Raw genomic sequence first — 27,851 nt, forward strand, 5'->3', positions numbered from 1 at the left:
TATTAGATGTTCTTATCTGATCTTTAAAAACGTCTTTTTGTTTACTTACGTTTTAGTCTTCTCATATCACATTTTTGTTACTATTCTTTTTTGTAACCTTCTTAAATCTAAACCGATATTTACCAACAACAGGAACATCATCTGACGATATGTCAGCACCATATATTTGCTTATATTCAATAAAAATACTTTAATTTCTTATTACTATGGTTTAAATATTTATTTACTGTACATGTTGTTGGACAACCTATAGGTTTCCAAAAATTGAAAAATCACGTTCATAAATGTATACGTACCCAGTTTTCCAAATGCAATAAATAAAATAAAAGAGAAGTATAAAAACGTCAATTGTAATATTAGCCATTTTCTAATTTTTATAATAATTCTTATAGCCGACATACGTTTGACTCACAAGTTTTAGATTTATTTCCTATAATAAGAATGATGACGATGTGCAAAGATCCGGCGGATCGACTGTATATAATATAATAAACATTGCCGGCATCAATGGACATGTAGTTTACAACGCAAACAATCCCGACGAAAATTTGGCCCGAAATATTTATCTCAAAAATGTTTGTCTTGAGTTAAAGAAAGTATTTTTTCTCGAGCGAAAAACATGCACTTAAAATGAGAAACGCGTGCTATTGCACAGTGTTTAACGAGTTCAGAAGTGGCCATACGACAATCAACTGACGGTGTACAACATGGAAGATACTACTACTGTCGAAATCGGAAAACAAGATATTGTTGCAAAAAATGTAGAAAATGGCTTTGCCTGGAACATGTACAGCCCATGTGTCAATATTGTGTTACACAAAATTTTGAAGTTTGAGAAATATTTGCAAAAATTTACCATTGTTGTCTTTTTTTTGAGGTTTTTGTATCAGTTCCAAATAAAAAATTTTTGTTTGTTTAAATTAATAAAATATGTTTTATGTTTGAATAGATGTAAATGAGCTTGGAATAGATGTAACTGAACAAGACGGTTGTGCAATATTACATGAACAAATTCCCCGTTTGCATAAAATTGGCAAATTGTGTGGTTGCGCCTATGGTAATTTAATTTAATTCTCCAAAAGACAAAGTCTCGTTAATAATTTTTTTTGCCATGGTTTGTTGGTTTTTAGCCATAGATTTTAACTGATGTGCAATATGATTTCCAAATGCGATATACTCGTCATCAACTTCATAAGTCTGCTGCACTCTGGTTATACAAAAATCATCGATTTCACGGCAAAATGTTTCGCAGATATCTGATGCCTTTAAGACATAGGTGGGGGTTACTAGATGACGAATAGATAAAAAGATACTCCTATTTTTACCTTGCGTTTTTTTTTAAACAATAATTTATGATTAGAATTTGATTTTTTGTCTATAAGTTTTTTCCCTTATAATTTAAATAAACAATATTTATACCATTTTTTTATATCAAGAATATTTTTATTTTCCCGTTTTTTCAATTAAAATTGATAAATAATTTACGGAGATATTTGCAAAAAAGCAGTTTTTTGCACTAATTTATAAATTTAATTAATTTTTTTATTAACAAACTAAAATATTATTAATACATTTCAACATTGAGGAACTACCTTCCTTTAAATTTGTGCGAAATTTCCCCCCAATCGGTCAAATAGTTTAAAAGTTATTCAATTTGTTTATCCCTGGGACTAATTATTTAAACCATTGAACTTGCCCTATGAATGATGCTAGACACATTTAACAAATTTCATAGGATTCTTTAAGACTTATACTATCTCAGAAGTTAAAAGAATATTGAGTTTTCATCGAAATTATTTACAAAATAAACGTTTGAAAAAGAGGTATGTTTTTTACTTATAAACAATTGTAATAACTTCTATATTTTTCAAGCTACAGACTTGTACGTACAACCATTAGATAGCTGGTGAAAAAACTCACATTTAACAAAAATAAAATCGGTTGCCTGTAAAGTCGGTTTTACGGGCGAAGATTTTACGTGACAACGTCTTTTTCTCGGTAGAATATTTATTGATATGAATATTATTAAATTGCACAATAGTTGTTTGCAGTTGAAACGCGCTGTTTCTTCTCAATCGACTGAATTACGATTGATTGCAGAGTGATTTAAACTAATAATTTACTTAACACTATCAACATTTGTCAATAGTATGACATAACCTATAAACTCAGTTTCTCAACTTTTGTGTCAATCTAACAATTAATCAATCAATCATAGTTTACGATAATGAAATATTAGTGTACAATTATTTACCTTTATTGTTGTAGTTGTTGTAAATGACGAATCTAAGCACTCCACATTTTCACTACAGACACAGCTGACGATACTTTAACCACACGTGTGAACTTGTATTATGACGCTTTCTCGGTTTTCCAACGCCAAGAACGCTCGAGAAAGACAGAGACACAAGCACGCACCGATTCAACGCGCCTAATTCTCTAGTGCTGCGCGCGCAGCGGACCGATCATGTTTGAGTGGGAGAGAGACGCAAGGCATTCGCCGGTCCGGCGGGCCTCTCTCTCGTTCGGTGACTCATCGTAACCGACGTGAGCGGGCGTTACACTTTTTCATGAGTGACTCCGAGCCACAACCTAATTTAAGACGTTGTCACGTCAAAAAATAAATCTTCTATGAACAATAGGAACGAAGTTAGCGACAATTTTTTTGTTAATTATATCTCTATTGTTTATAAACATTAAGAAGTAAAATTTGCACAAATTTTGAATGAAAATCTAAACTTTATATTGAATTTTATAACTATAAAATTAAAACCTTTCGAAACAAAGTTACTTTCGAAAGATCGACATAGGAAAGTGGAGGGGAAACTGTTTTAGCTCCTCGCTGCAAAATTTAATATTATGGTTACGGATTTATCATTCAAAAGCTTCAACAGTTCTGTAGAAAATTTCATCAGGTCCATTTGCTTTTCCATTTTTAGCGTTTCTTATTGCGTATTCTACTTCTTCTTTCAATATGTCTGGCCCAGTTGCATTGATTATCTGAGTTAAGTTATTTCTATCGTCTTCAAATAATTCATTCAGGTATTCTGTCCATCTTTTTATTTTATTCTCTAGATCTAAAAACATTTTTTTTCAGTTTAAAACATGTCAATAAGAGTGGATTACAATTGCGAGAGATTTTCAACAATCCTGAAATTTTCCTAATTGTTGCGGGGCATTCGACGGAAATCATATAAAAATTGTTCCGCCACCTGGTTGTGGGAGTTATTTCTTTAATTATAAAGGATTTCACAGCATTGTCATGTTAGCCATAGCTAATGCTAATTATCTATCAATTTATTATGGTACACATAGGAACAAATGGAATAATATCTAATGGTGGTGTTATGGAAAACACTACATTTAAAATAAAATACAATCAGATAAGCTCAATTTACCCACAGAACAACCGTTACTTGAACGTAGGGATAAAATCCCTACCGGTTACCTAGGGATAAAATAAAAGACCGGTTCCGTATGTCTTTGTGGCAGATGATGCGTTTCAGCTGTCGAAGAACTTAATGAAACCATTTTCTACAAACAATTTGAGTAAAGAAGAACGTATATTTAATTATCGTCTGAGCCGTGCAAGAAGAATCATAGAAAATGCATTTTGAATATTAGCTGCAAGGTTTCGAATATTTCATACACCAATAAATACAAAACCTACCATTACTGAAGATGTCGTTTTAGCAACTTGCGTTTTGCATAATTATTTACGTAGAAATTCCAGACAATCGTACACTTCAATTTAAAGTTTAGATATTGAAGATACTGAAAATGGAACTGTAACCCAAGATGACTGGTGAAATTCTGACGGGTCATTTGCACCATTGCAAATAAATCACAACAGACACTACAGAAGAGATGCTAAAGAAGTACGGGAATATTTCAAACGCTATTTTAATAACGAAAGAAAAGTATTATGGCAAGATGGAATGATCAAAGTAATACTTGTATCAAAAAATTATTAAATGATGATTATCATTACAACAATACAATATTTTTTTTCTTAGTCTGTGTCTGAAATTTGACCTTACCTGATCATTTGAAGCTTCTGTTTGTTCTTCAAAAACGTCTATATTATCTGTGCCCTCCCTAACAATTTCTTAATCTTCTGTGAAGAATAATAATTTGAAATACCCCAAACGTGGATTGTAAACTTCGCCAGTTCCAATACCAGACACTTTTGATTCTTTTACCTTTTTCAATTCTCGCCTCAACGCTGTTTGTAAAGAATTAATTTTTTGCATCACCATATCTTTGTCGGCAACTAGCTCTCTTTTAATTTTTCAATCATCCTATCATAAGCACTATTTCTTGTCTATTGCTGTACTCTTTACTTTTAATTTTCCAGAGACACGGCAACTCTTTGTATAACTCAATGAATTCGGTTATAAATTGTTTAGAATAATTTCTTATATCACTCATTTTGTTTGTTGCTCAATGAACCACCAAAAATAACAAATCGTAATTTTACCACCACATGCACGGACTTGTTTGTGCGAACTGATGTTCCAACAAAAAATCTAAGCCTGCAGATTTGAGTTCTGGTGTTTGAACGTTTAGTATGCACAAACAAACTGTTAAGCTACACGGATATTTAGGTATACGCATACCCGTTTGCGCATACAAAATTCTCGAAATGCGCTTACATGTAACGGTAACACAAACAAATAGATATTGAGATGTTGGTACAAACATGTTGACATTATTTCTCTTTATAACAATTATGTTTGTAACATATTATATTTAAATATAATGTTTGCACAAACATTATATTTAAACAAAATGCATTATCTAGGGTTAAACTAAGTTTGTATTGTACCGATATGTTTGATTAAACATATTTTATCTGACTAGTATGAACGTGTAGTTTTAAAACTTGATGTAGTGTTATTTGTATGTACAAACTAGTTAAACGAACGTCAAAAAACTGTCAAAGTGTTTAGACGCATTTCAAAGTTTCTCTTAAAAATTTAAATATTTAAACGATTATTTCTTTAGTTCTGAACATGTAAATAGTCAATTATATTAAAATCAAAATCATGTTCGAGTCTAATCTAAAATAGCTCGCATAGAAGTTAATTTTATAGTGGTTTAATAGCTTAAGAAAAGTATAAAAGTGAAAGTGATATGTATACTGAATATTGGAATCGTGAGTAGATAAAATATACTGTTTTCATCTATTTGGATTTATATATTTAAGTAAACAACTGCAATCAGTTATAAGTATTATCCAATTTACATGAACTGGTATCACAACGAAAACTGTAAAACAGCACCGGTTTTAGTCGGATCCATTTAAAAGATGTCATCTTCCAATCAGCTACCACAAAATGCTTCATACTCAAAAGCAGTTAGTCAACCACGTTGTATATTAATCCCAAGCAGAGATCAAGCTATTTTGTTTAACACTCTAGAGAATTGTACAATTAATGACTATCTTGAAGGATTGAGTCAGCATATAGAACCGAAAAATATAATTTTCGCATCCCGTATATCAAACGGTAGAATATGCATATATCTATCATCTAAAAACCTAGTAGATAAATTCATAGCAGAAACAAAGAAAATAATAGTAAATGGAAATATACTAGAAGCGAGAAGATTAATAACTCCATCAGTCCGCTTAATTCTGTCCAATGTATGTCCAAGCATACCTTCTAACATAATAATGGACGAATTAATAAAACTAGGTTTAAATCCTCTCTCAGACATATCATATCTACGGATAGGAGCAACCAATCCTGCCTTTAGTCATATTCTAAGCTTCAGAAGACAAATTTTCATTTCACCTTTTCCAGACAACTTTGTACTACCTGAATCTTTTATTATCGAGTTGGAACAAACATCGTACCGCATATTTATAGCCCAAAACGAAAATTGTTTCAAATGCAAATTAACTGGACACCAGGCAGCTAATTGTCCAAATATTTCACCTTCTAACCATCCTCACAATGATAGTGCAATGCAAACAGAAATAAGACAAAATTCATCAATAAATCATACTCAACAAGATAATCTACAAAATACTCCCGCAATCTTAAATACCACTCCCTCCACACTTACTACGTCTTCTCAAACCACATTACAAAGAGTAGCAATCCCAAATTTATCAATAAATTAAACCCAACAGTGCTCACTACAAAATACATCCATAAATTTGTCATCCTCTAATACCCAAAAACATAAATCAACCTTACCCAAAACAAGTCAACACTTACCTCCAAATAAAAATACACATTTGAACTCTTACGAACCCCAAGTAACTTCGAACAAAGCAACCGGAAAAAGAACCCTAGAAGATGCAATCACGCCACCCTCCGAAGAAAACTTTGAAAAACCTAAGCTTTAATTAAAGAAAAAAACCAAAACTGATGACAAAAACTTAAGAAATGATATACCAAATCTCCAAACATTATTGGAACCAGTTAGAGAATATGTAGAAAGGGAAAAGCAATTGTTAAGCTTCGATCAAGTAGTGGATCTATTCGAAAATATACAAGGATCAAAAGACATAATCAGCATAACAAAATTGTACTCAGAAGACTCTTATGTACTTATGAAGTTTCTAACGGAATTACATTCATACTACATCGACAAAAGAATGAAAACCATAAGCACCAAATTAATACGAAAACTTGGCAAACACATAGAAACTCTCTACAGTGAAAACTTCAATATCGGAAGAAGATTCCGACTCATCGGTAAATAATTCCTCTAAAGAATAATAATATTACTGTTGACTTCATGTCTGTTCCATCACAAGTCTTAGGAAAAAACATGAATATTAAAAAACACAATAAGTTATCTTAAAGACTCAGAACTGTATCAATTATTGTAATTTTTTCTACCTTTACCTGTATTATATTTTTTAGGTCGCTAATAACCCTTGTGGTTGCAGCGTATTTACGTAAAAAAAATAAAAAAGTAGTTAAACAAATTTGTTGCTACGTTTAGGGCCCGCTTAACGAACCTGATCGATTATTGAACTAACATTACTTGACCTAACTTAACCCAGACTAATTAGTGTGTCTAATGTCTATAACGGTGGCAGAACAAACTTTTTATTTTCTATTAATTTTAGATTACATCAATTACTCGATAAACCCTGTTCATATTAAAAAAGTTCTCTTCAATGTGTTTAATGAGATTAAATCAAAACGATAAGTTGGAAATATATTTCTTTGTTAACTTAAATTCAAATAATACGATATTTTTGGTAATTGATGTAACCATTATATGTATTTGGCTATATATAGAGAACTACCTAATATTTTATTAGGTATTATGCGGAAATCTGACAAATTTTAGCTTAAATTAAAATTTATAGCAATCGGAACAGCGTACTGATAAATTATGTAACCCATCATTTATTCATGGAAATTAACGACGACACCTCCAACATTAGCGTTACATCAAATCAGCTATGACATAAAAATATTCCAAATCAGCTTACACTTTGGTTTTGCATTATTAATTAAGTTCATGACAAAATTACTACTAGGTAGTAATTTAAAATATCTTAATTTAGAAAATATTTATGTAAAATTTCTATTGGGGTCCTAAAGGCGTCAAAACGACTCGAATAATAATATTTTGGGTCGGTAGTAGCCTAGTTATCATGCCGAATAACGTGATATGTATGGTTTGACATTGTCAATGTAAAGTTTGGTTGGGCCTATGTTGTTCACAACCATGGACATATAATACAAAATAAGCTAACTGCTGCAATCGAGTCGCGTTCGCCCAGTGCGATAGAGAAAACTGACGCAAAGAGTTCGCTCATCTCATGCTAAAAGGCCAGTTTTACTGGCCACGTGACGTTTTGTTGGTCATTTAGGTCACTTGATAAACCTGGCAAATAAGAAAGAGATCCAGGGACTGCTTTACGTCAGTTTTCTTTGTCGTCGCACTGGTGAAACAGGCTGGTATTGCGACGTTCAGTCTATATTGTATATTTATTGTAAATTGCTAAAATATTTATTTTATTTATTTTATTGAACTAAAAGTAGAAATATAATTGTTGTTTGACAACCTTTTCAATAACTTTCCAAAACAATTACTTATGGGTCTGTAATTGTCAGTTTTTGAGAAATCATCTTTTTTATTGTAGTATTTCCGGAAATACTCCTGTTAAAAGAATTAAATTAATAATATGAGTGAAAGGAGTTAAAACCATTTAGTAAGTTTCTCTTTAAAATTTGGTATTAATTCTGTGAACGCCCCTACAATTAGAATTATTTAGAAACTTAATTATTTGAGAGATCTCTTTTGTCGCATCGAGGCAAAAAAAAGGACTTGCTAGGAGGGCGTAGGAAATTTTGACACTAAGCAGGTAGCGACTAAAATTGAATGGCAATTTTCGACACCAGCCCCAATTCCCGTTTTTATCTTACAGGTATATTCTACAATTTAGCCTTAACAGTAGTATCTTTGATTTTGGCTGGTATATGTAAACTATTTATTTTGACATAAGTGTCTACTTGAAATTCTTTTAACTTTTCAATAAAAATAAAAATAAAAGGATGTGTTGAATAAAAAGAAGAATTAAATCTCGAATGAAATGATTCACAGGCATTTGTGGTCCTCGCAATAGACGGATTCTGATTAGACCATATGTGTGGTGGAAATAGAGCGCTATCGAAAATGTAATTTTCCAGTAAATAATCTGCATATATATCAAGTGTTGCGTTTATAGGTTTATATGACATTAAATCATAAAGAAAGCCTTCTTCAACTTCTGCTGGATTTAAATAAGTTAAACCAAACGTATGCCTTAACCATTTTCCAATTTCTGAATTTGTATCCTTATATTCTTGTACCAAACCCAAAGATTAAATTTTTTTAAACCAGTTTTGGTGTAAGTGAAAACGGCATCCACTTATTTTTGCATTGGGCAACATATACAATAAAGCACAGTGAATTGCTTTTTCAAAGTCCACAAATATTTCAGTTGGCTCTAATGATAATTGAACTGTTTCAAAAATCTTAGACCTTAATAAAGAAAATAAATTGTTGTATGTCATTGACAATTTGTCATTTAACAAACAGTATGCTAAAGGAACATAATGTCCATTTTCCAAGCCATGTATAGTAAATAATTGTAGAAAATATTTGGTACTGTATGAAAATGTACCATCCATATACAAAGTTTTTAATTTACACAACAAACGAATATTTGTCTCGCATGAAAATACAATTACATTTAATTCAGGATGATTTAAAAACAAAAAACTTTCATTGCGACAGGTTTTAGGAGAATAATTACTAACCGCGTTATGGACTTCTGATATGCTTCTTGGTAACGGACCTGGTAACAGTTTACGACGACAGTTGTAAATGTTCTTTCTTATGCTAGCTATGTCAGGAACCGTCAGCAAATTGACATCACACTCAGCAACAGCAGTTCTTGTAATTTTGGCAGGCTTTTCCGATATGTCCTCTTGGGCTTTTCTTTTACATGCATTGGTTACCATCTTTACTTCAAGCTTTTTTGGATCGGCTTCATGATTATTACCAAATCACTTCTTGTGATGGTGAGGTCCTCACAGCCTATTGTAAACACTTTTGCAGAACACTTAGTGTTTCTTTGGATGCAGCGCCAAAATATGTCGCCGCTTTTTTAACACTTTCTGTTTCGAGAACGAATGATGCTCCACCACTAATAAATCTCGACCACGGGAACTTTTTATCAAACTCATTTTTTAAATATCCGTATACGTGCACAAGTCAACGTCAAACAAGAAATAAATTACAACTGAAATAATTTAGTCACAAGTACACAAGTGCCACGCCCCCCGCTGTGACAATAAATATTTTGAAAACCCGCTTGTCCTGCTTGGGTGCAAATGTCCATCGCCGCTAATTACCTACCTACCTGCTTTACGCCGCGGTGTCGAAATTTCCTATAATAAAATTTGACCCTTCGATTACCACAGGTACAAAGACAACTTGGTGTCGAAAGTTCGCCCGCCGTGCTATGAGGATAGTTTTTGTAACTGAAGAGGACATCGATATTATTAGTTAGAACAGATATAATTATATTTTCTGCAATTTTAATAAAAAATTGATTTATTTTATCTGAAGGTAGATCAAGTAGTACCAAATTGAATCTTGTATTGTTATTTTTAAAATTTATTATTTACCAGCAGTCTCTATGTTTATTTTTAAAATTGGTAATAAAATCACAGTAAGTCAATTTTTAAGCATTTTGTAATAATTGCTTATTATATTCCAAGTTTTGTTGTTTATATACATCAAACATATCGGGATCCTTAGTGGCATCTGCAATGTGTTTAATAAGAGAAAGATTAGACCTGTAAGAACTTAGTTGGTTATTAGCCATTACACGGGTATTTTTTCAGCAGTTAGTACTTTTTTAGTAGAAAATGCTTTAGTATTAAGTTGTTAAAAGTTAAGTTTAGAAAGAACGTCAAAAAATTAGGACCACTATTATTGGTATCATAGAAAAAGTCTATCTTTGTACTAGCCAGTGCACGTTTAAGCTGCGTAAAACAGAAGAAGTAGTAAACCGATTAATAGTTTGATTGTGAACCGATAGTGTCAACAACTTTATACTCAGAGTCGGACTAAGATGTGATTTAAGTATAATCGTTTATACTTTTAGACCAAAAGATAAAAGATTTTAAATATCAAAAGTAATCAGATTCAATTTAAAATTTATATTAAAATCACCAAATATGATCAGTTTGTCTGCTTTACTAAACAAGGACGATATACCGTTCTTAAAATTCACCAAAATCAGATCAAAATCACCGTTACCCGATCTGTATACAGTTAAAATATTGGTTTTTATAGAAGGTACGTAAATTGCACAAAACTCTGAACTTTGCTTTATATTATGTTGATTTAGAATAATAGAACAATACATAACATTTTCTTTTACATAAATCACAACTCTCCCTTGTTTCTTTTTTGCTCTACATAAGAAATTAGCTAATGAAAAGCTAAAATGCTAATTAATTTTAGATTTTCTAGAGTTTGCCAGTGCTCTGAATAACATATGACGTCATAGAAATTTTGATCTGCAAGAAAAGCATTGATCATATCGAATTTATTTGAAATACACTGCAAATTTACATAGAACATATCTACCGTGTCTTATCGAATTATTTTATTTTGATAGGAATTTGTAGAAGTTTCTAGGTTTCTTCTTCAATCTTCTTTATGTGCTGAAAATTTCTTTTGAAGTTAAATCTCCTAAGTGCAGCTTCTTTGGGCCAAATATTAGGTCTGTAAACTTCGTCAATTTTATAGAAAGAAAAAGATTCCCTATATGTAGAGTATTTGTCAGTTCCATGCCATTCCACGCAGTTAAAAGTAATATCGGGTACAGTCTTACTCAAGAATTTTAGAAGATCATCTGGTTTCATATGCGTGACACAGGTACATGACATTGCCTGGGAATGGTGTTTACAGTAGACGATTTATTGCTTCCAATAATGGGTTTGTATTTATTTTATTTTTTCGATTGGGTATTCCAAGATGAGTGTCCAGTTCTTAGATGGTTTATATTTTCCTTCTATTTATGACTCATGTATGAGTTTGAGTTTGATTTGTGTTTTTATTTAATGAAAATTTAGTGGGTTTATGGCTGGTTAAACCTGAGCTGCTCACGCCTGCTTTATTTACAGTTTTTAGTTAGATGACTTTAGTACGGGTATGGCTGGATTTTTATTATATTCATCTTTTAATAAAGTGATTAAATTTTCTTGCTCCTTCGTAAGTTTTTGTAAACGGAAATGATAGTTTACTTATTGCTGCAAGTTAACTTTTTATTTTACTTAGTTCCTTATTTGTCTTTATACAAATCAGGACATTATTTTATTGACCATATAACACAATGGCAATCGCTGTGACATGTTACACGTTTCCACCTCTATATTCATTTCTCAGTAGGTACGAATTGTCGTAATTGTCACAATAATATTAAAAATTTCAAACGAAGTTCTAAAAGAATAAACAAATAATTATTAAAATGCCTATTACGTTGTATACCGTCCAAGAAAAAGTGCAACTTGTAACATGGTACTTTTAGGGTCATTCGATACGCGAAGTAATTGATTTATTTATTGTTGCCTTCTAAAATAGACCCCCACCAAGTGTAACAACAGTTAAAAATACCATGCTTCGCAGTAAAACTTCGATATGTGTAAACAATTGTAAAAAGTGCCATGAAGGCAATAAACCACGTCTTAGACCTGTCGATGAGGAGCGTCAAAACATGGATATTAATATTTGTGCTTTTGTGGAAGCTAGTGAACCCTGCAATAGTGTACAAATTGATAGGGAAGTTAATGTGAATGCTCGAAGTGTCCAGCGAGTTCTCAAAAGGAATGGGTATTACTATTTTAAGATACAATCAACACAAGAACTGTTTCCGGAAGATAACTTTAGGCGAATGGAGTTTTGTGAAATTATGTTAGATAAACAGAATACAAATGTACACTTTTTAAAAAATATTTTATTTTCTGACGAATCTTTATTTTTATTACATAAAAACAAAATCCATCCGTTGCAAGGTATTATTCTCAGAAAAATAAGCACGTCAGTGTTGCAGCGTGAACGCAGCATCCGCAAAAGTTAAACGGGCCCAAATATTTACAACTTTTACAGAGTGAGAACATTCCGGCAGTACGACGCCTTACGGTTAATTTTCGGGTTTATTTTCAAGGATGGGGGTTCCGCTTACAACTCTAGAGCAACTATTGACTTCCCCAATCAAACGTTTCCTGATCGACTGATCAGGTGCATGTGGTACAATTAAATGACCCGCTAGATCCTCTGACTTAGCGCCTAACGATTTCTTTTTTTGGGGTTTTCTAAAAGAAAACATTTATAGGCATCAGTTTGAAAGGATAACAAAACTCGTCGAATTAGGGGCAAAAATACTTCATTTCTCGGCAAGCATTACACCAGCCCTACTCCAAAATATGAGAAGAAATCTGTATAAGATATTTGGGTACTGTTTAGCAAAAGGAGGTGGAATATTTGAGCTTTTAATTTATTAATCTGCTTTTCTAATTTTTATTTTTTGTTAGGTACATTTTACGCAGTTTGTAGGTTCTTAATTACTTAGGTAGTATTTTTTATGTTTAAGTTTGAAAGAATTTTATTGTTTTTTTTTTATTTAAAAGTACAAACGATTCTTATTTTGATTTATTTTTCTTTTTGGTCTTATTGTTATAAGCTTTTTCCATAAAATTTGTACAATTTTCAGTGATAATAAAGTATATTACTTATTTACTTACTTATTTATTTGTATTGCTATTAAGGCTAAAAACTAACCAAAAAATTAGTTTTAGAGCAATATAATAAATATACTCTAGAGGTGGGATTGCAATAAATCTTAATTCCTATGGTCAACAAAACAATGTCGTTATCTGTATACTGATCACACAAAATATCGTCTAGGTTTTGTTCTTTATTTTATGCATTAAAATATTTTTGCTCTGTTTGTGTTAATCTATTAGGTACTCTGATAACTGAGGATTAGAACTGGAGAGTGATAACTTAAAATTCACTAATATGTTAATTAATTTCTGCTTGTTTAACTTACTTAGTTCCGCTGTTAAAACTGCGACTTCACTATCGGACGAAAAAAAAAACGAGAACTTATACCGCAGACACAATGTTACAGTGAGGAGGGCTGATAGCTCAGTTGCTGACGTGGTCACGTCAAAAGCAGAAGAAATTTTTAAATGAAGCAGTATAAGCTCCAAAGTGGATATGCAGGTTGGAATTGGAATGTGTAATCTTGAGTGATTTTTATTAATGGAAGCTTTAAAACTCTAAAACGACTAAAGCTGGAAAATTTATACATAAAAACAATAAATGAGGAGATGTAATGAGCCTTAAAGGCCATCTTTCATATTATATTTAGTACCTTTGTTGAAATGTTGTTATCATAAAAAACAGTTTTCTTTGAAAATGTTTCTTAAACTCTAGTATTTCTTATTTAAACAAATTTTGCGTATATTAAACATCTTTTAATACTACCCGCCTATTAATTACTTACCTAAATAAATTAAGAAACAATTTTTATTACCTTGATGTTTATTGCTACAAACAAGAATATTTTCTCCCATTTTAAATTTATTGTTTCAATAAATAAAATTTATTCCTACCGTTTGTGCACGATGCAGAATTTAAAATTAAGAACATAAATTTCTCCTTTGATGCTTCGATACTCTAAAAGACATTTCTGTTCATTAAATTTAATAAGGGTTTAGATGTGCACTAAAATAAAAATACTAGTTTTCCTGCAGTATTTCTCTTTAACTCCGGTTTCTGCCCTGGGGTATTTTTAACTAGTTATTGTTATCTAATAGTAAAGGATAAAAGAATAAATTATAAATTTTAAGTAGTAATGATTTTAATACTGTTGGGGCTTCCTCGCTATTTATTTTTGTTGATTATGTTCTTGTGTTTATGAAAAGATCTTCAATATATTGAAATGATATTAGACGTAGGAGGAGGAAAAGTAGTGTTTGGAAAATTAATTTATGGGTTATATACTAGATAATGTTGGATATTGGAAGTATTTGGTTATTTTAATAAGTTATATACTAGAGAATTTTATAAAAATTATTTATGTGAGGGCATTTTTAAGAAATTAGCATGTAATAAGTGTAAAAAAAAAATTATTTTAATAATTATAATATTGTAAATATATTTAAGTGAGCCATGTGCATAGGCAACCAACTATACATTAAAATGACATTTTAAATAATAATTACGAATATAAAGTGGGGTTATAATAATATGTTGTTTAAAATGTGTAGTTTATTAAATTAGAGTGTTTTAGTTACTGATTTAAGTGTATATTCTGATCTGAAAAGCCTAAATGTCGATAAAATTCTCGATAGAATAGTAAAGAATTCTCTAGAATACAGAATTTAACCTTTGTTTACGGTAGAACGTTCTCGAATATGGTTATGTCTGTGAAATGGACATAACCAGGACATATACTTTTTCGAGAACAATCATATAGAACAATTCGAATATGATTTCTTGCCAGATGATTCTGGAACATGGAAAAAGATATAAATACCCGGTGATTTGGATTCAAGTTATCAGTTACAGTTACTATGAGTTCAGTCAGATGGCCAGTCAGTTAGTAAAAAAGTTAGTTAGAAGACAGACACATTTAGTTAGTGAAGTCAGTTGTTCAATAAGTTCAAAATAGTCAGTCAGAAGGTCCAGATGTTCAATATAATAAGTTCAATGAAGATTAATAAACAGTATAAAGATAATATTATTGAAGATTAAAAATTATGTTATGTAAAAATGGTAATTGGATAATGGAAGAAAGTATCAATTGAAAATTAAAATTATATAATATTTGGTGATTGGATATTGGTGTGTTAAAAAGAAGAATAAATATAAATGCTGTTAATAAGAAAAATATTTTAAATTGGTGGAAGCTGATAATTGGAAAAAGTAATTTCACAAAAACAAGGATAACCGAGGCTGAGAATGAAGAAATTGAGTGGTGATTAAAATCTTTATTTTGGAGAACATTTTCATTTAGGCATTCAGTGAAAGAAAGGTACAAAATTTTGTTAATATATTTTAGTTAGTATTATAAGAATTTCAATTTTAAAGATAGTTTGTTTAAAATTTACATTATCTATATAATTTAATTAGTTTCATAAGAATTTTAATTTAAAGATAGTTTATTTTAAACTTTACATTGGTTATGTTAGATATATATATATGTGTGTTTCATAATAGATATAATTAAGATAATTTCAAAAAGTGCTTACAAACTAATTCTTTGAGAACCGCGATAAAAACCCTATATATTATTAAAAACACTCATTGCTCATCATTCACAAATAATACATCATAACAATATTAAGTCCATACTTGTTTTAATTCCCAGTAATTATCTGGGTTAATAATAGTTTTGTTGCTGATTTTTGAGATATTTCTCTAATTTTTCTAAGTAAGTTGTAATGATCCTGTTTTTTTTTCCGTAATTCCTTCATCTCAATGCATGTTTCCATCATTCACTTTTCCTTAGCCTCTTTTATTTTGTTATTAATTTATGTTTTTCTCCGCATTTATCTGTGTTTTTGTATATACCATATTAACCCACATACTACTACTGTCCTTTTCTTATCTCTAAACTTATCATTGATAGATGGCGCCTGTGTGGTTTACTGTAAAACATATCGATCAAGACATTTCATCAGTTGCTCGCTTTAGAAGTTTGTTTACGTACCGGCATAGCATTGTTTTGTTTTGGTTTTTAATTAAACGCTGATGTTGCTAATTAGAAGTAAGCTTTTTTTAATTACAAATCAAATGTGAGCGTTTTACGTCATTTGCTAGTCATTGGTTTACATACGTGTAATTATAGTGGAAATATTGCTTTAAGATTTTTGTTTCTTTCTTTTGTACGGCCAATTTTTTTTTGTTCTTTTAAAAGGACAGTAGTAATAAGCACTACAAAATGATTATTTTTTTTGGGAAACCGTTAAAATTGCATGAGTTAATTGCAGAACTTGAGACAGATGAGATTAGAACGTCTCCTGATGGTATAATTATTGTTCCTCCAGACAATGCAAATGATATAACAGATTGTGATTCAGGAGACAAGGATATTACAATGATAGACAATTTACCAGGAAGCCAGCTGAGAAATGACATGGAGGTTATTTTTGACATTTAAAATCAGAGTCCGGAAGAGTCGGATTCCGACGACGACGATGTCCCTCTTGCTACACTTCGCAAAAAAGAAACAAAACCTTCGATTATTCTCGAAAAACTTGGATCTGCACTATGGCTTATAGGTGATTCTTACCAGCATCCCAAAGATGTTTACTGGAGACCAGAAATTGGACCTAAACAGAATCGCACGCCATTATAGCTCTACAGGCTGTTTTTTTGACGACAACCTATTAAATATGATAACAACATATACAAATATATACGCGGCACAAAAAAACCTTGATAAGTGATGTTATAAATAAGGAAATTAGGTGTTTTGTGGGTGTGATTGTTTTGAGTGGCTACGTGGTGTTACCAAAAAGATATGTCTATTGGGAAAATCGTGATAAAAGTCAGAATGAAAGTGGAGCTCTATCGATAGATAGATTTTCCCATATAATGAAAATTCTTCATGTGTGTGATAATAATAGTTTGATGCATGATGCATTGAATAAAAAATTTTTAAATCACGCTCCTTTCGAACAAGAACATAGCCTAGATGAAGCTATGGTATCATATTTTAGAAGGCATCCCACGAAACAATTGACTCGAAACAAACCCATTCGTTGGGATTATAAGCTTTGGTTGGGTACTCTGCGTCTAGGTTATATTGTATGGCTTACACCATAAGTATCAAGACAACTCAGTGCAAATACCAGCCTTATACAAAAACTTGGGTCTTGGTTTGTCGGTTGTTTTATTTTATGCAGATGTGCTTCAATTACGCTGGCCAAAAACGAGATTCCACCTTTTTTTTGACAACTTTTTCTCATCTATGCATCTACTAAATGAGTTAAAAACTAGAGTTTTTTTCGGTACATGTACAATAAGGGACAATAAAACACTAAAATGCCCCCTATAGGCTCCAACAGCTATGCAAAAAACAGAAAAGGGGAACTTACGATTACAGATTAGATAAAAACACAGGAATTGTGGTTTGTCGCTGGCACGACAGTAGTGTCGTTACAATTACATCTAACATTTATTCAGTAAAACCACATCACCTAGTCAAACGGTCTTCTCACGAGAAGAGACACATTTTTTTTCAACCAAATATGATAAAGCAATAAAATTCTTTTATGGGTGGCGTAGACCGCTGTGACTAAAACATTAGTCTTTACCGGATCTCTATAAGAGGAAAAAATGGTACTTACCGCTAATAGTACATGGAATTGACATGGCTATTTAAAACGCGTGGCAATTGGACCAAAAAGACGGAGGAAGCTTTTATCAGCTTAAATTTAGAAGGCAAATATCTTGAAACCTTGTGGAAACCTACAAAATGATACCAAACGCGGCCCAGTAAGACGGAATTCCAACACAGTCATACATTTAAGATAATGTGATGGTATGAACCATTTAATTGTTTATCAAGAAAAACAATCTCGTTGCGAAGTTTGCAAGAAAAGGTTTAATTTTTGTGCGAAAAATGTAAAATACCATTACTCCCTAAACAATGTTTTAAGGATTTCCATACTTTCCATTAGAACTTAGGGCATGTGATGCGCAATAAGAAGCATCAACTAATTCAACTAATTTTACATGGCAGAATAAAAGGTAAAAGATTTCAAGGGCGCAGAAGGACATCGTAGTTGTAGAACATCAGACAGTGGGCAGAAATAAGTACCGTACATCTATTTAGAGCAGCTGTCAACAAAGTTGTAAGGAACAACGTGATTGCCAACATCCACAGAAGATAGACACCAAAAGTGTATTCCACTCAAGTAGTGGTGCTAAACTTGAATTGCTGAGGGATAAATCGATGGTTGAAAACGTGCCATTGTATGAGTTGAAACGGGTAGGCATTTCTGTGTTTAATATCACCAATTTGAGGTTGTTAAATATTTCTAATAGATTTTTGCCATTTTTGTCAGTTTTCGCAAAACCCCAAGATTCGTTATGATAATTTATGTCAGCAAGAATTAATTTAGGAGATGGAATTTGTTCTATCACTTTTTGTAGTTCTAGGAGTATGGATTTTTCCGGAAGTGGTAAATATACACTGCAAATGTTGATTTTAAAATGATGCACTATTGAGACTGCAACAGCTTCGAGATTTGTATCTCACAGAATTTCTTTGGACTCGACCGTAGATTTCACTAAGATGCCAGCACCACCGCTAGCTATTTGCTGCACCGGTCTATTTTTTATGTATGGCGTCTAGTTTCTCAATTTTACATTATTATTAGAAAGTCGTGTTTCTTGTTACTAAAGGTGAGAATTCATTAATTAATATTTTTAAGTTTTCGATATAGCTGTAAAAGCCATTCAAATTCCATTGAATTATGAATTTGGTTATTGGATAGAGTTGCCGCCGCATTCTTCCTCAGTAATAAAAGAGTTGTCTGTTCCATGTATCTTTTTTAAGATCCTTAAAATGTTGTTTTTAAGACGTCGATCGTTTGTGTTTGTGTGTACCATTTGCAATTTAGCGCTAAATCCTTCTAGGTGATTTATATAATCCTTTGCTATGTTTTCAGGAAAGTTTAAACCTAGCTAGTTATGTGTATTTTAGTGTGTATGGAGTAGTAGCTGATGATAAAATGGCTTCTATAGGTTTCATTGAGGTTTCTATTTTTATAGCTTTTTTAATCCTTTTAGGTGCAGATTGCTTTGGAACAAGAATTATTGTTTTTTGATATTCTGACTCTATTATTTCAGGAGATGTTGACATTTGTCTTTTTATAGAAGTATCTGATATTATGTTGGTATTATTAGATAGTGATTCGTTTAGGTTTTGTGAGTTGAAGGAGGTATTTGGTAGTGGTCTGGTTGAAGAAGTAGGAGGAGTCCTGGATTGATGAGTAGTTGGGGTTTCTGATGTAAGGGATGTTTTATTTATTGGATTATTTTCTGTTTCAGAAAAATTAGTATTCATAGATTGAGATAGCCGGTCAATATTTTGTATATTAATTGGTTCAATGGTGCAGTTTTTATCTTTGTGTCCTGTAGGGGTATTGTCATAAGATATTAGAAGTGAATTTGGGATCTGATTATTAGTTGTTGGAGCAACAAATACTTGACGCCCAAAGCTTAATATATGATTGTGTTCAGATTCAGGCATGCCAACTTTTAAATATGTTATTTTAGACACTGCAATAAGCTCCAACTTTTTGAGCTCTTCTTCGATACTTCTTCTTCTTCTTAGAGTGCCATATCCCTACGGAACGTCGGCGACTACCATGCTTACTACCACTACCATAATATTTTTATACTGATCTCAGTCTTGCGCTACGTGTAGCAATTGGTCCGCTGTCAAACCTGTCCACTGCCGCAAATTCCTCAACCAAGAGAGTTTCTTCCGTCCTATCCATTTCTTTCCTTCGATTTTACCGTTGAGAATTAGCCGAAGGAACTCATATCTTGGTCCTCTGATTATATGTCCAAGATATTCCAGTTTACGCCTCTTAATAATATGTAATAGAGTTTGTTGATGTCCCATTCTTCGAAGAACTTCTTCGTTTCTGGTTCTGCTAGTCCATGGAATTTTTAGTATCCTTCGATACAACCACATCTCAAACGCTTCGATTTTATTCATGATATCGGCGTTTAAAGTCCAAGTTTCATATCCATACAAAAGTACAGACCACACGTAACATCTTGTAAACTTTTCACGGATTTCCAAATTTAATGAGTTATTGGATAATAGAGGCTTGAATTTTTGAAATGAGTTTCTTGCCTGTTCAATTCTACATCGAATTTCGAAGGATGGATCTAGATTTTGGGTAATCCAACATCCAAGGTATTTAAATCTCTGAACTCTCTGCAGCGGTTGTTGGTTTAATATTAGTTGGGTTGCGCCGATATCCACTTTACTGGTCACCACGTATTTAGTTTTATCGATATTTATCGACAGTCCCCAATTTGTGCATTCCATGTCAACTCTATTAATTAGCTCCTGCAGATCGTCGATGTTTTCAGCTAGAATCACAGTATCGTCGGCGTACCGTATATTGTTAATTATTTCTCCTCCTATGATAATTCCTTTTTGATCTTTTAAAGCTTCCCTTAATAGATTCTTAGAATACACGTTAAAGAGGGTAGGAGATAGTATACAGCCTTGTCTTACGCCTCGTTCAATACTGATTGGCTTTGATTCTCTGTTGTTGGTATTAATAATGGCTGTTTGGTTCCAGTAAAGTTTGGCAATAAGTTTGATGTCTTTCTCATCTAGTTGGATGCTCTGCAAGGCGGTAATTAGTCTGGTATGCTGAACGCGATCAAATGCCTTTTCAAAATCAATGAAGCACATATATACGGGTTTTCTTACCTCCCAACATCGTTGAAGGAGTGTTTGCATAAAAAATAGTGCTTCTCTAGTTCCAACGCATCTCCGGAACCCGAACTGCTCTTGACTAATTATTTCTTCGCACTTGTTGTTAATTCGATTTAGAAAAATATGCAACAGTATTTTAACGGCATGGCTCATTAAACTAATGAGTCTACAGTCGCTACATTTTTTAACGTTTGGTTTCTTAGGTAGAGGAATAAAGATCGATTTTAACCAGTCCGATGGAATTTCACTGGTATCATATATTTGATTGAAAAGTACAGTGAGTTCTTTTATATTGTCATTTGAGAGTAATTTTAGCCATTCGCTGTATATTTGATCTGGTCCACTGGCTTTGTTGTTTTTGGCTTGGTGTATGGCTTTTTCCACTTCAGCTTTTAAGATTGATGGTCCTGTATTTGCACTTAAGTTAGGTAGTGATCCTTGATCATCCTTAAATAATGCTTAAATGTAGTTTTCCCATTCCTTCATTACTTCGTCTTCTAGGGATAGTGCATGACCTTCATTATTCGTTAATGTTATGGGTGTATTTCTTTTGTGTACTGTAACTTCTTTTATTTTCTTATGTGTGTTAAATTCGTCTCTTCGTATCTTCGATACTAGTGTTTGGAATAATGGGGCAGATATTTGATTTCACTAGTCGGCTCGCAGGAGTAATTAATCTTCTAATTTCTATGTCGTTTTGTTGTATTGAAACGGATTTGTGATTATGTACTAATTTTTCTAAGATTGTAGTGTTACTGAGATAAATGCATACTCTGTTATTTGAGATTCTGGACACGAAGAAGATATTTTTTGGTTGTACTTAAGTTCCTATTGCTGTTATGTATTCGTGTATTTTTATATCCGGTACTCATGATAAAAGAGTAGCTTGTTCTTTGGATGAAAAGTTAAAGTTGCTTACGGCAATAGAGTAGGTTAATGTTGAAGAAGAAGTTGGCGCTGAAGATGTTAATAACGGTTTGGTGATTACTGTGTTAGTTTTTAAATTGTTATCCATTTTTAATTTTTATTTTCTTCATTTAATGGTATTATTACTAAAGCCTCTACTGACTTAAGCTAATTAAGCCGGCTTATCGGCGTTTTTTTTTTAAATAAAAATAGATCTTCTATTGTTTAGTTTACACTAAAATCTTTTAAATGGTTTTATACGGATTAAATAAAAATTGTACTTACAATTTTTTCTGTTCTGTAATTAGAAAACATTTTAATTTTATTCTTAGTACAAACTTGTTTTTAAATTTTTGGTATAAACCAACAAAAAACACGTTTTATTCGGAGCTGAAATTTATCGACACTTTTCTAATGAGTACCCTTTTTTCAATCCCTAAACAATACTTTGTAACGTCAAAATGTGGTATATTATTCCAAATAAAACCAGATAATTTGAAAAAAGAACATAAAATTGTAAAGCCGTTTTTTTCCAATATTGACACCAATTTGAAGTTGTGGGAGGAAAATCTTTTATTTTTGTCACATAAAACGTTTATCAAAAGGAGATGAAGCACAAAAACATTGCACTTTTTTATATTTAATTTTGTGCCACAATTATAAATTTTTTGATCTTATGATAATATAGGCAGCTAATTTTTATTTTAAAATTCTGTTTGACACATCAACATATATTACAAATTAATGCCTTCCTAATACGTACATAAACTATTTAGCGGTTAGGATAAACTTATATTAATGACGAACATTAATCGTGATGACAAATTGATCTCATGCCACAAATTGATCACTAATTACAGGTGTGGCTTTAGTTGCTTTAATGGTTTTTTACTTTACTAATGTTTTAACGTTTATAAATTTTATCAAAATGTTGTATTGTATGTTTTGGTAATAATTTTTAGGTAAAAGCTTTTCATTAACCCGGGATAGGTCCGGTTAAGTTACGTTACGCCATAGGTCTCGTAAAGAGGTTTTTTCTCACTTTGTTTAAAAATTTACTGTTAGCATAAAATGCTATTTTCAGGTCTAATCAAATATATTCTTTTTCTTTATATTACAAATTGTTTGATAACTAAATGTAAACCATACAGCTAATTCGAACCACGTTTGGCAGACAAATAAGTATAAGTATAAAACAAACTTAGTATACAATCAATAATGGCCTTATAAAATTGAACTATGTAAGCTATGTCAAAAGTAAACAACATCGTAATAAGCACAATGTATTGGATTGGTAATAGAAGTAACATAAGTTTTTTGCAATAATTTAGGTTTTAAAAATTTATTATCCATACAGATGCATCACTCTCAGGAAACAGACTGCAATCACTACACACCAATGTTGTTTTTCCAGTGTGTTCTTTGCATATTGCTTTTGTGCAAGAACTACAAGAGTGTTGTGTGTATCTATTTTTCTTGGCAGGACAATATGAGCACTTTATTTTGTTCCTTGAAGTTGTCGGTTGTGAAACTGGATTGATCCTGATCTGTAGAATATCCCGAATTTGTTGTTTTAGGCTAATGGAAAAAGTTGAAATTGAAGATCATTTTTCTAACTGTGGTTTTATCAAAGTTTGAAATAAAAGTTCTTCTTTCTAATTAGGTATTAGTATTAATGCTATAGATTATTTGGCCATGTACAGTAGCTATGTTGAGAAGAGTACAAAATAGAGTAAATGGCCATCTGTTACTAATTCTGGTTACATTGTATTCTGACTTCATCCTATCTACAACAGCCTTCTTTAGTTAAATTATAATATGTTATCATCTCTGGTTTGTTCTCACTAGACTCTATATCAATTGAATCGTCATCGTGCATCGTTGATAACTTTAGGACGTTTTTGTTGTTTTTTATGGTGTACGAGACTATATAGCAGTGATTTTCATTCTGGCCATATTTAAACATGCTGCTATTAACTGGTCGACGTTTTACAGTGAGAAAGTCTAAAGGTAAACCTCTTTTATTTTTTTCTTATTGTACCTACAACAGTAAGTCTGTGGTTCTCAAACAGATCATTTGTCACAGGAATAGATATAATGTAAAATAATTGTCCATTATAATATTTCGAAGAGTATTATCAATGGGTTTTGTTAATCTTTTTGTAACGCTCGATGCATCATTTTGCAGTACGTAGAGGCCTTCTAGTTAATTCCCAGCATAGATATTTATACTGTGGACATAAAATGGTTTATTTGCCATATATTGACGAAAACGGTACTTACCACGAAAACCTTTAATCTCGTCGATTGTGACGTATGACCCTGGAGTATAATATTGAGAACATTTATTTTCAAAGTTTTCAAATGCTCTCTAATAGGAGCTAAATTATCAACAGCTCTCCTTTCTGGTCTGGATTGACGATCATAAAAACGAATACTTCGCACAAGGACATGGAAGCGCTTCTGTGTCATGGTGCAACAAAATATGCAGATTCTGTTTCATTGTTCACTCACAATTCATGAGTACCCAAATGCTGCCTCTTTTTTATTCCAGCCAAATATACAAGCCCAATAAACGGACATATTTCATGTAAATCTGTTGCCGGACAATCTATTTCCAGTTTATACAATTTCCGCATAACCACAAGTTGTTTATTTGTATATTGTGCAATATTTTCTAGAATACTATCAGAAAAAGAACATTTGGTTTCAGACGCGGGATATATTGGTGATGCCTTTATTTTAATGCACGATAATACATGATGCCGCACGAGTGACCACCACCTATCTGACTCAGATCGGTATACCTACAATAAATTGGCCTGCGTTGATCACGGACATAAATTTAATAGGACATGTTTGGGATGAGCTTAATCGAAGGGTTAGAGACAGAAATCATGTACGAAGGAGCATAATGAAATTGAGAACTGAGCTTAATAATGAATGGGAAGCAATGCCTCAAGAATTTATAAAAATAGTCATCCGATCTAATAAAATACTGAAAAATAAAGAAATTAATTTTGTAATTAATGATTTCTGTGTTCATGGGTCTTTCTTGCGTTAATTCCAGTGGTGAATATTTAGGAAACTCTGTTTTGTATTGTACCGATTTTATAATGTTTGTTTCAAATAATGCAATAGCAGTTTTTGTAAGTTTAATACTAGAGTTATTATTTGCACATTACATCTTCTTATTTTCATACTTCTTACATTGAAACAGAAGGTGTAATCTCAAATATAGCTTTTGCGTCGATTGTTTTGCACTCTAGTTACTTAGCAGTTTAGATTTAATAGTTAACTAACTTTAATAATTTGTTTCAGGCTTTTTACTAACCGTCCAAACTAACATTCCCGCTGCAGTTATTAACCAACTAGTTACCTTTAATTAGTAGTAGAATGGGTAGTTGAAGAGAGGCAGCGCTGTAAAGCGCTTCCTAAGGCCGCAGTATGCCCCTCCCATGATGTACCCCATGGTGCAAACACAAAACAGAGATCAAAGGCAACCCCATATCGCGCTCATTAGCGAGCAGAGGCTTCAGCCTCTCCAGGAGCAGATAGCTCCGTCGGACGAGGAAACGCTTGAAGATAACTCGATACGTAGAAGACGGAAACGACCGTTGCATAGAAGGCTCTTCACATACGTTAGGGAAGCTTGGACTGGAGTGAAGTCTGCGTTAGGTATGATACTATTCTAATTCAATTCCACTGCTTTTATAACGTTTTCAACATTACTTACTCATCGAGTTTACTGATATTTTATTAACAGCATGTATTTATACTTTTAATTACAAAATAAAAAATTATTATCCTCTACTAAACTGGATTATCTTATAATCACATCTTGCTGTAAATTAGAATTGAATGGCTCTTTGAGAAATGATTTTTATAGAACTTGCGATTGATATTTTTATAAGGTGTGTCCGTAAAGTATTGAATAAATTCAATATTTCCTAAATGAAAAGCCTTTTTTTAAAAAGTCTAAAACACGTCGATTTTTAAGTTTAATGTTCTATATTCTACAACAAAATTTCATTATAAAAGGTGATGACGTCATCGGCTCTTTTTTAAATGTAACATTTTATATTTTATGACATTTTTAGATTGATAAAAATGAGCTGATTCTAAAAAAATATAATGCTCGGAGTCTAATGGGATATAATTTGAAAGATATGCGCTTAGAAAATAAATTATTTATTATCAATTGCAAAAAGTAGCCTATTACTAGTTTTTAGTGAAATGTAATTATTTTTATTAACGTTCAATAACAATTAAGTAGTACAATAATTATATTAATTCGTAAATGTTCGGTATTATTGCTTAGAATTATTTTGAAATGGAAATGAATTTAAGTGTAAAGCAAAGAACTGAAATACATATTATGATTGGGTATGAAGACAAATCGTGAACTCAGATGGAAGTGTGTAATTAATTTAATGATAAATATCCAGAAAGACACATAACGCAGTCAACAGTAAGTAATATTGAAAAGAAATTTTGAAAAATTGGTACGGTTTAAATTGTACGCAAATCAGGTTGTCCCTCTGTAAATTATGATACAACATTAGATGTTCTACTTGCTTTTGAAGAAGATGCACACACTTCTGTTAGTAAAGTTAGTCGTGATCTCGATATTTGCAAATTAACGGTACACAAAGTAATAAAACTTGAAAAATGTCACCCCTTTAGATGCACACTTCTACAGGAATTAAACGAGGATGATCCGGGTAACATAAAACAATTTTGCGGAACAATGATGCATACTTTACTTTACTTAATCAGTAGACCCATTTGTACCTTTCGGTGTTGGGCCGTTTAAAATACAATTTATTACATTACAATATTTGACAGACTTCTGAGGTGTCCCAGCTCTTAACGAACTTTCTCCATTCCTTCCTATTGGATGCCATCTGTGTTGCTTCCTGCCAAGTCTTACCCTTACTCTGCAGTATCTGCGAGATGTCACTGTTCCATTCTTTAATGGGTCTTCCTCTTCTGTTCTTCCCTATTGGTTTGGCGTCTCACACTCTTTTAACTTGTCTATTATTGTCCATCCGGGTTAGATGTCCGAACCATGCCAATTTTTTCTCTTTGATTGACTCGAGTATCGGTTTGATTTTGAGTCTTTCTCTTATTTCTTCATTTCTGATTCTATCAGTTCTTTTTACTCCTATCGTTCTTCTGAGGTATTTCATCTCTGCTGCCTGAATTCTGCTTTGATGTCTTTTGTTAAATATCCAATTTTCTGCTCCATATGTCACTGTAGGTCTATATATTGTTTTGTATATTGTCATCTTGGTCTTTGTTGATATTTCCTTGTTATTAAGGAATCCTCTATTTAGTGCTTGGAATAGTTTTCCTGTGTTTTCCATTCTGTTGTTAAGATCATCCTCGATGTCTCCTTTGTTGTTGATTACTGTTCTTAAGTATTTGTATGAATTTGTCTGTATTATTTTTTGTTGGTCTATCATTACTTCTATTTGATCTTCCGTCCCTTGTTTCCTTGATATTTTCATTATTTGAGTCTTCTCTTTGTTTACGTTTAAGTTGTATTTGCTTGCTTCTAGGTTCCATTTCTCTAAGTTGTATTTCAGTTTTTCTGCAGTTTCCGCAATTAATATTATGTCGTCTGCAAATATACACATCTCAGCATTTATCATTTGCATTCTGTTCCAACCGATGCAGTATTTCTTTAATGTTTTCTTACATTCTTTCACTATCTCATCTATTACATTTATGAATAGTACTGGGCTGAGACTTCCCCCTTGTCTAACTCCTTGGGTTGTTTCAAATGGTTCTGACTGTATATTTAACATTCTTACTGTATTTGTTGTTTTCATGTATATACTCTTTGTTGTTTCTATCAGTTCTTCACTTACTTGCTTCTTCTTTAGGCTTTCCCATATATCTTTTCTTTCGACTGAGTCGA

General features: G+C 32.1%; 1 protein-coding gene across 1 annotated transcript in view; it reads left to right on the forward strand.

The window, feature by feature from the left end:
• LOC140445742 (calsenilin-like) overlaps nucleotides 1-27,851 on the forward strand; it is an 859,410-nt gene that overhangs the window by 428,017 nt on the left and 403,542 nt on the right. The window contains exon 2 of the mRNA XM_072538045.1: nucleotides 25,247-25,603. Within this exon, the coding sequence (XP_072394146.1) occupies nucleotides 25,384-25,603 (220 nt within the window). The 5' untranslated portion in view covers nucleotides 25,247-25,383. The remainder of the gene's footprint in view (nucleotides 1-25,246; nucleotides 25,604-27,851) is intronic.

This window comes from Diabrotica undecimpunctata, chromosome 7 (genome assembly GCF_040954645.1).
Source record: "Diabrotica undecimpunctata isolate CICGRU chromosome 7, icDiaUnde3, whole genome shotgun sequence".
In the NCBI taxonomy this organism is placed as follows: domain Eukaryota; kingdom Metazoa; phylum Arthropoda; class Insecta; order Coleoptera; family Chrysomelidae; genus Diabrotica; species Diabrotica undecimpunctata.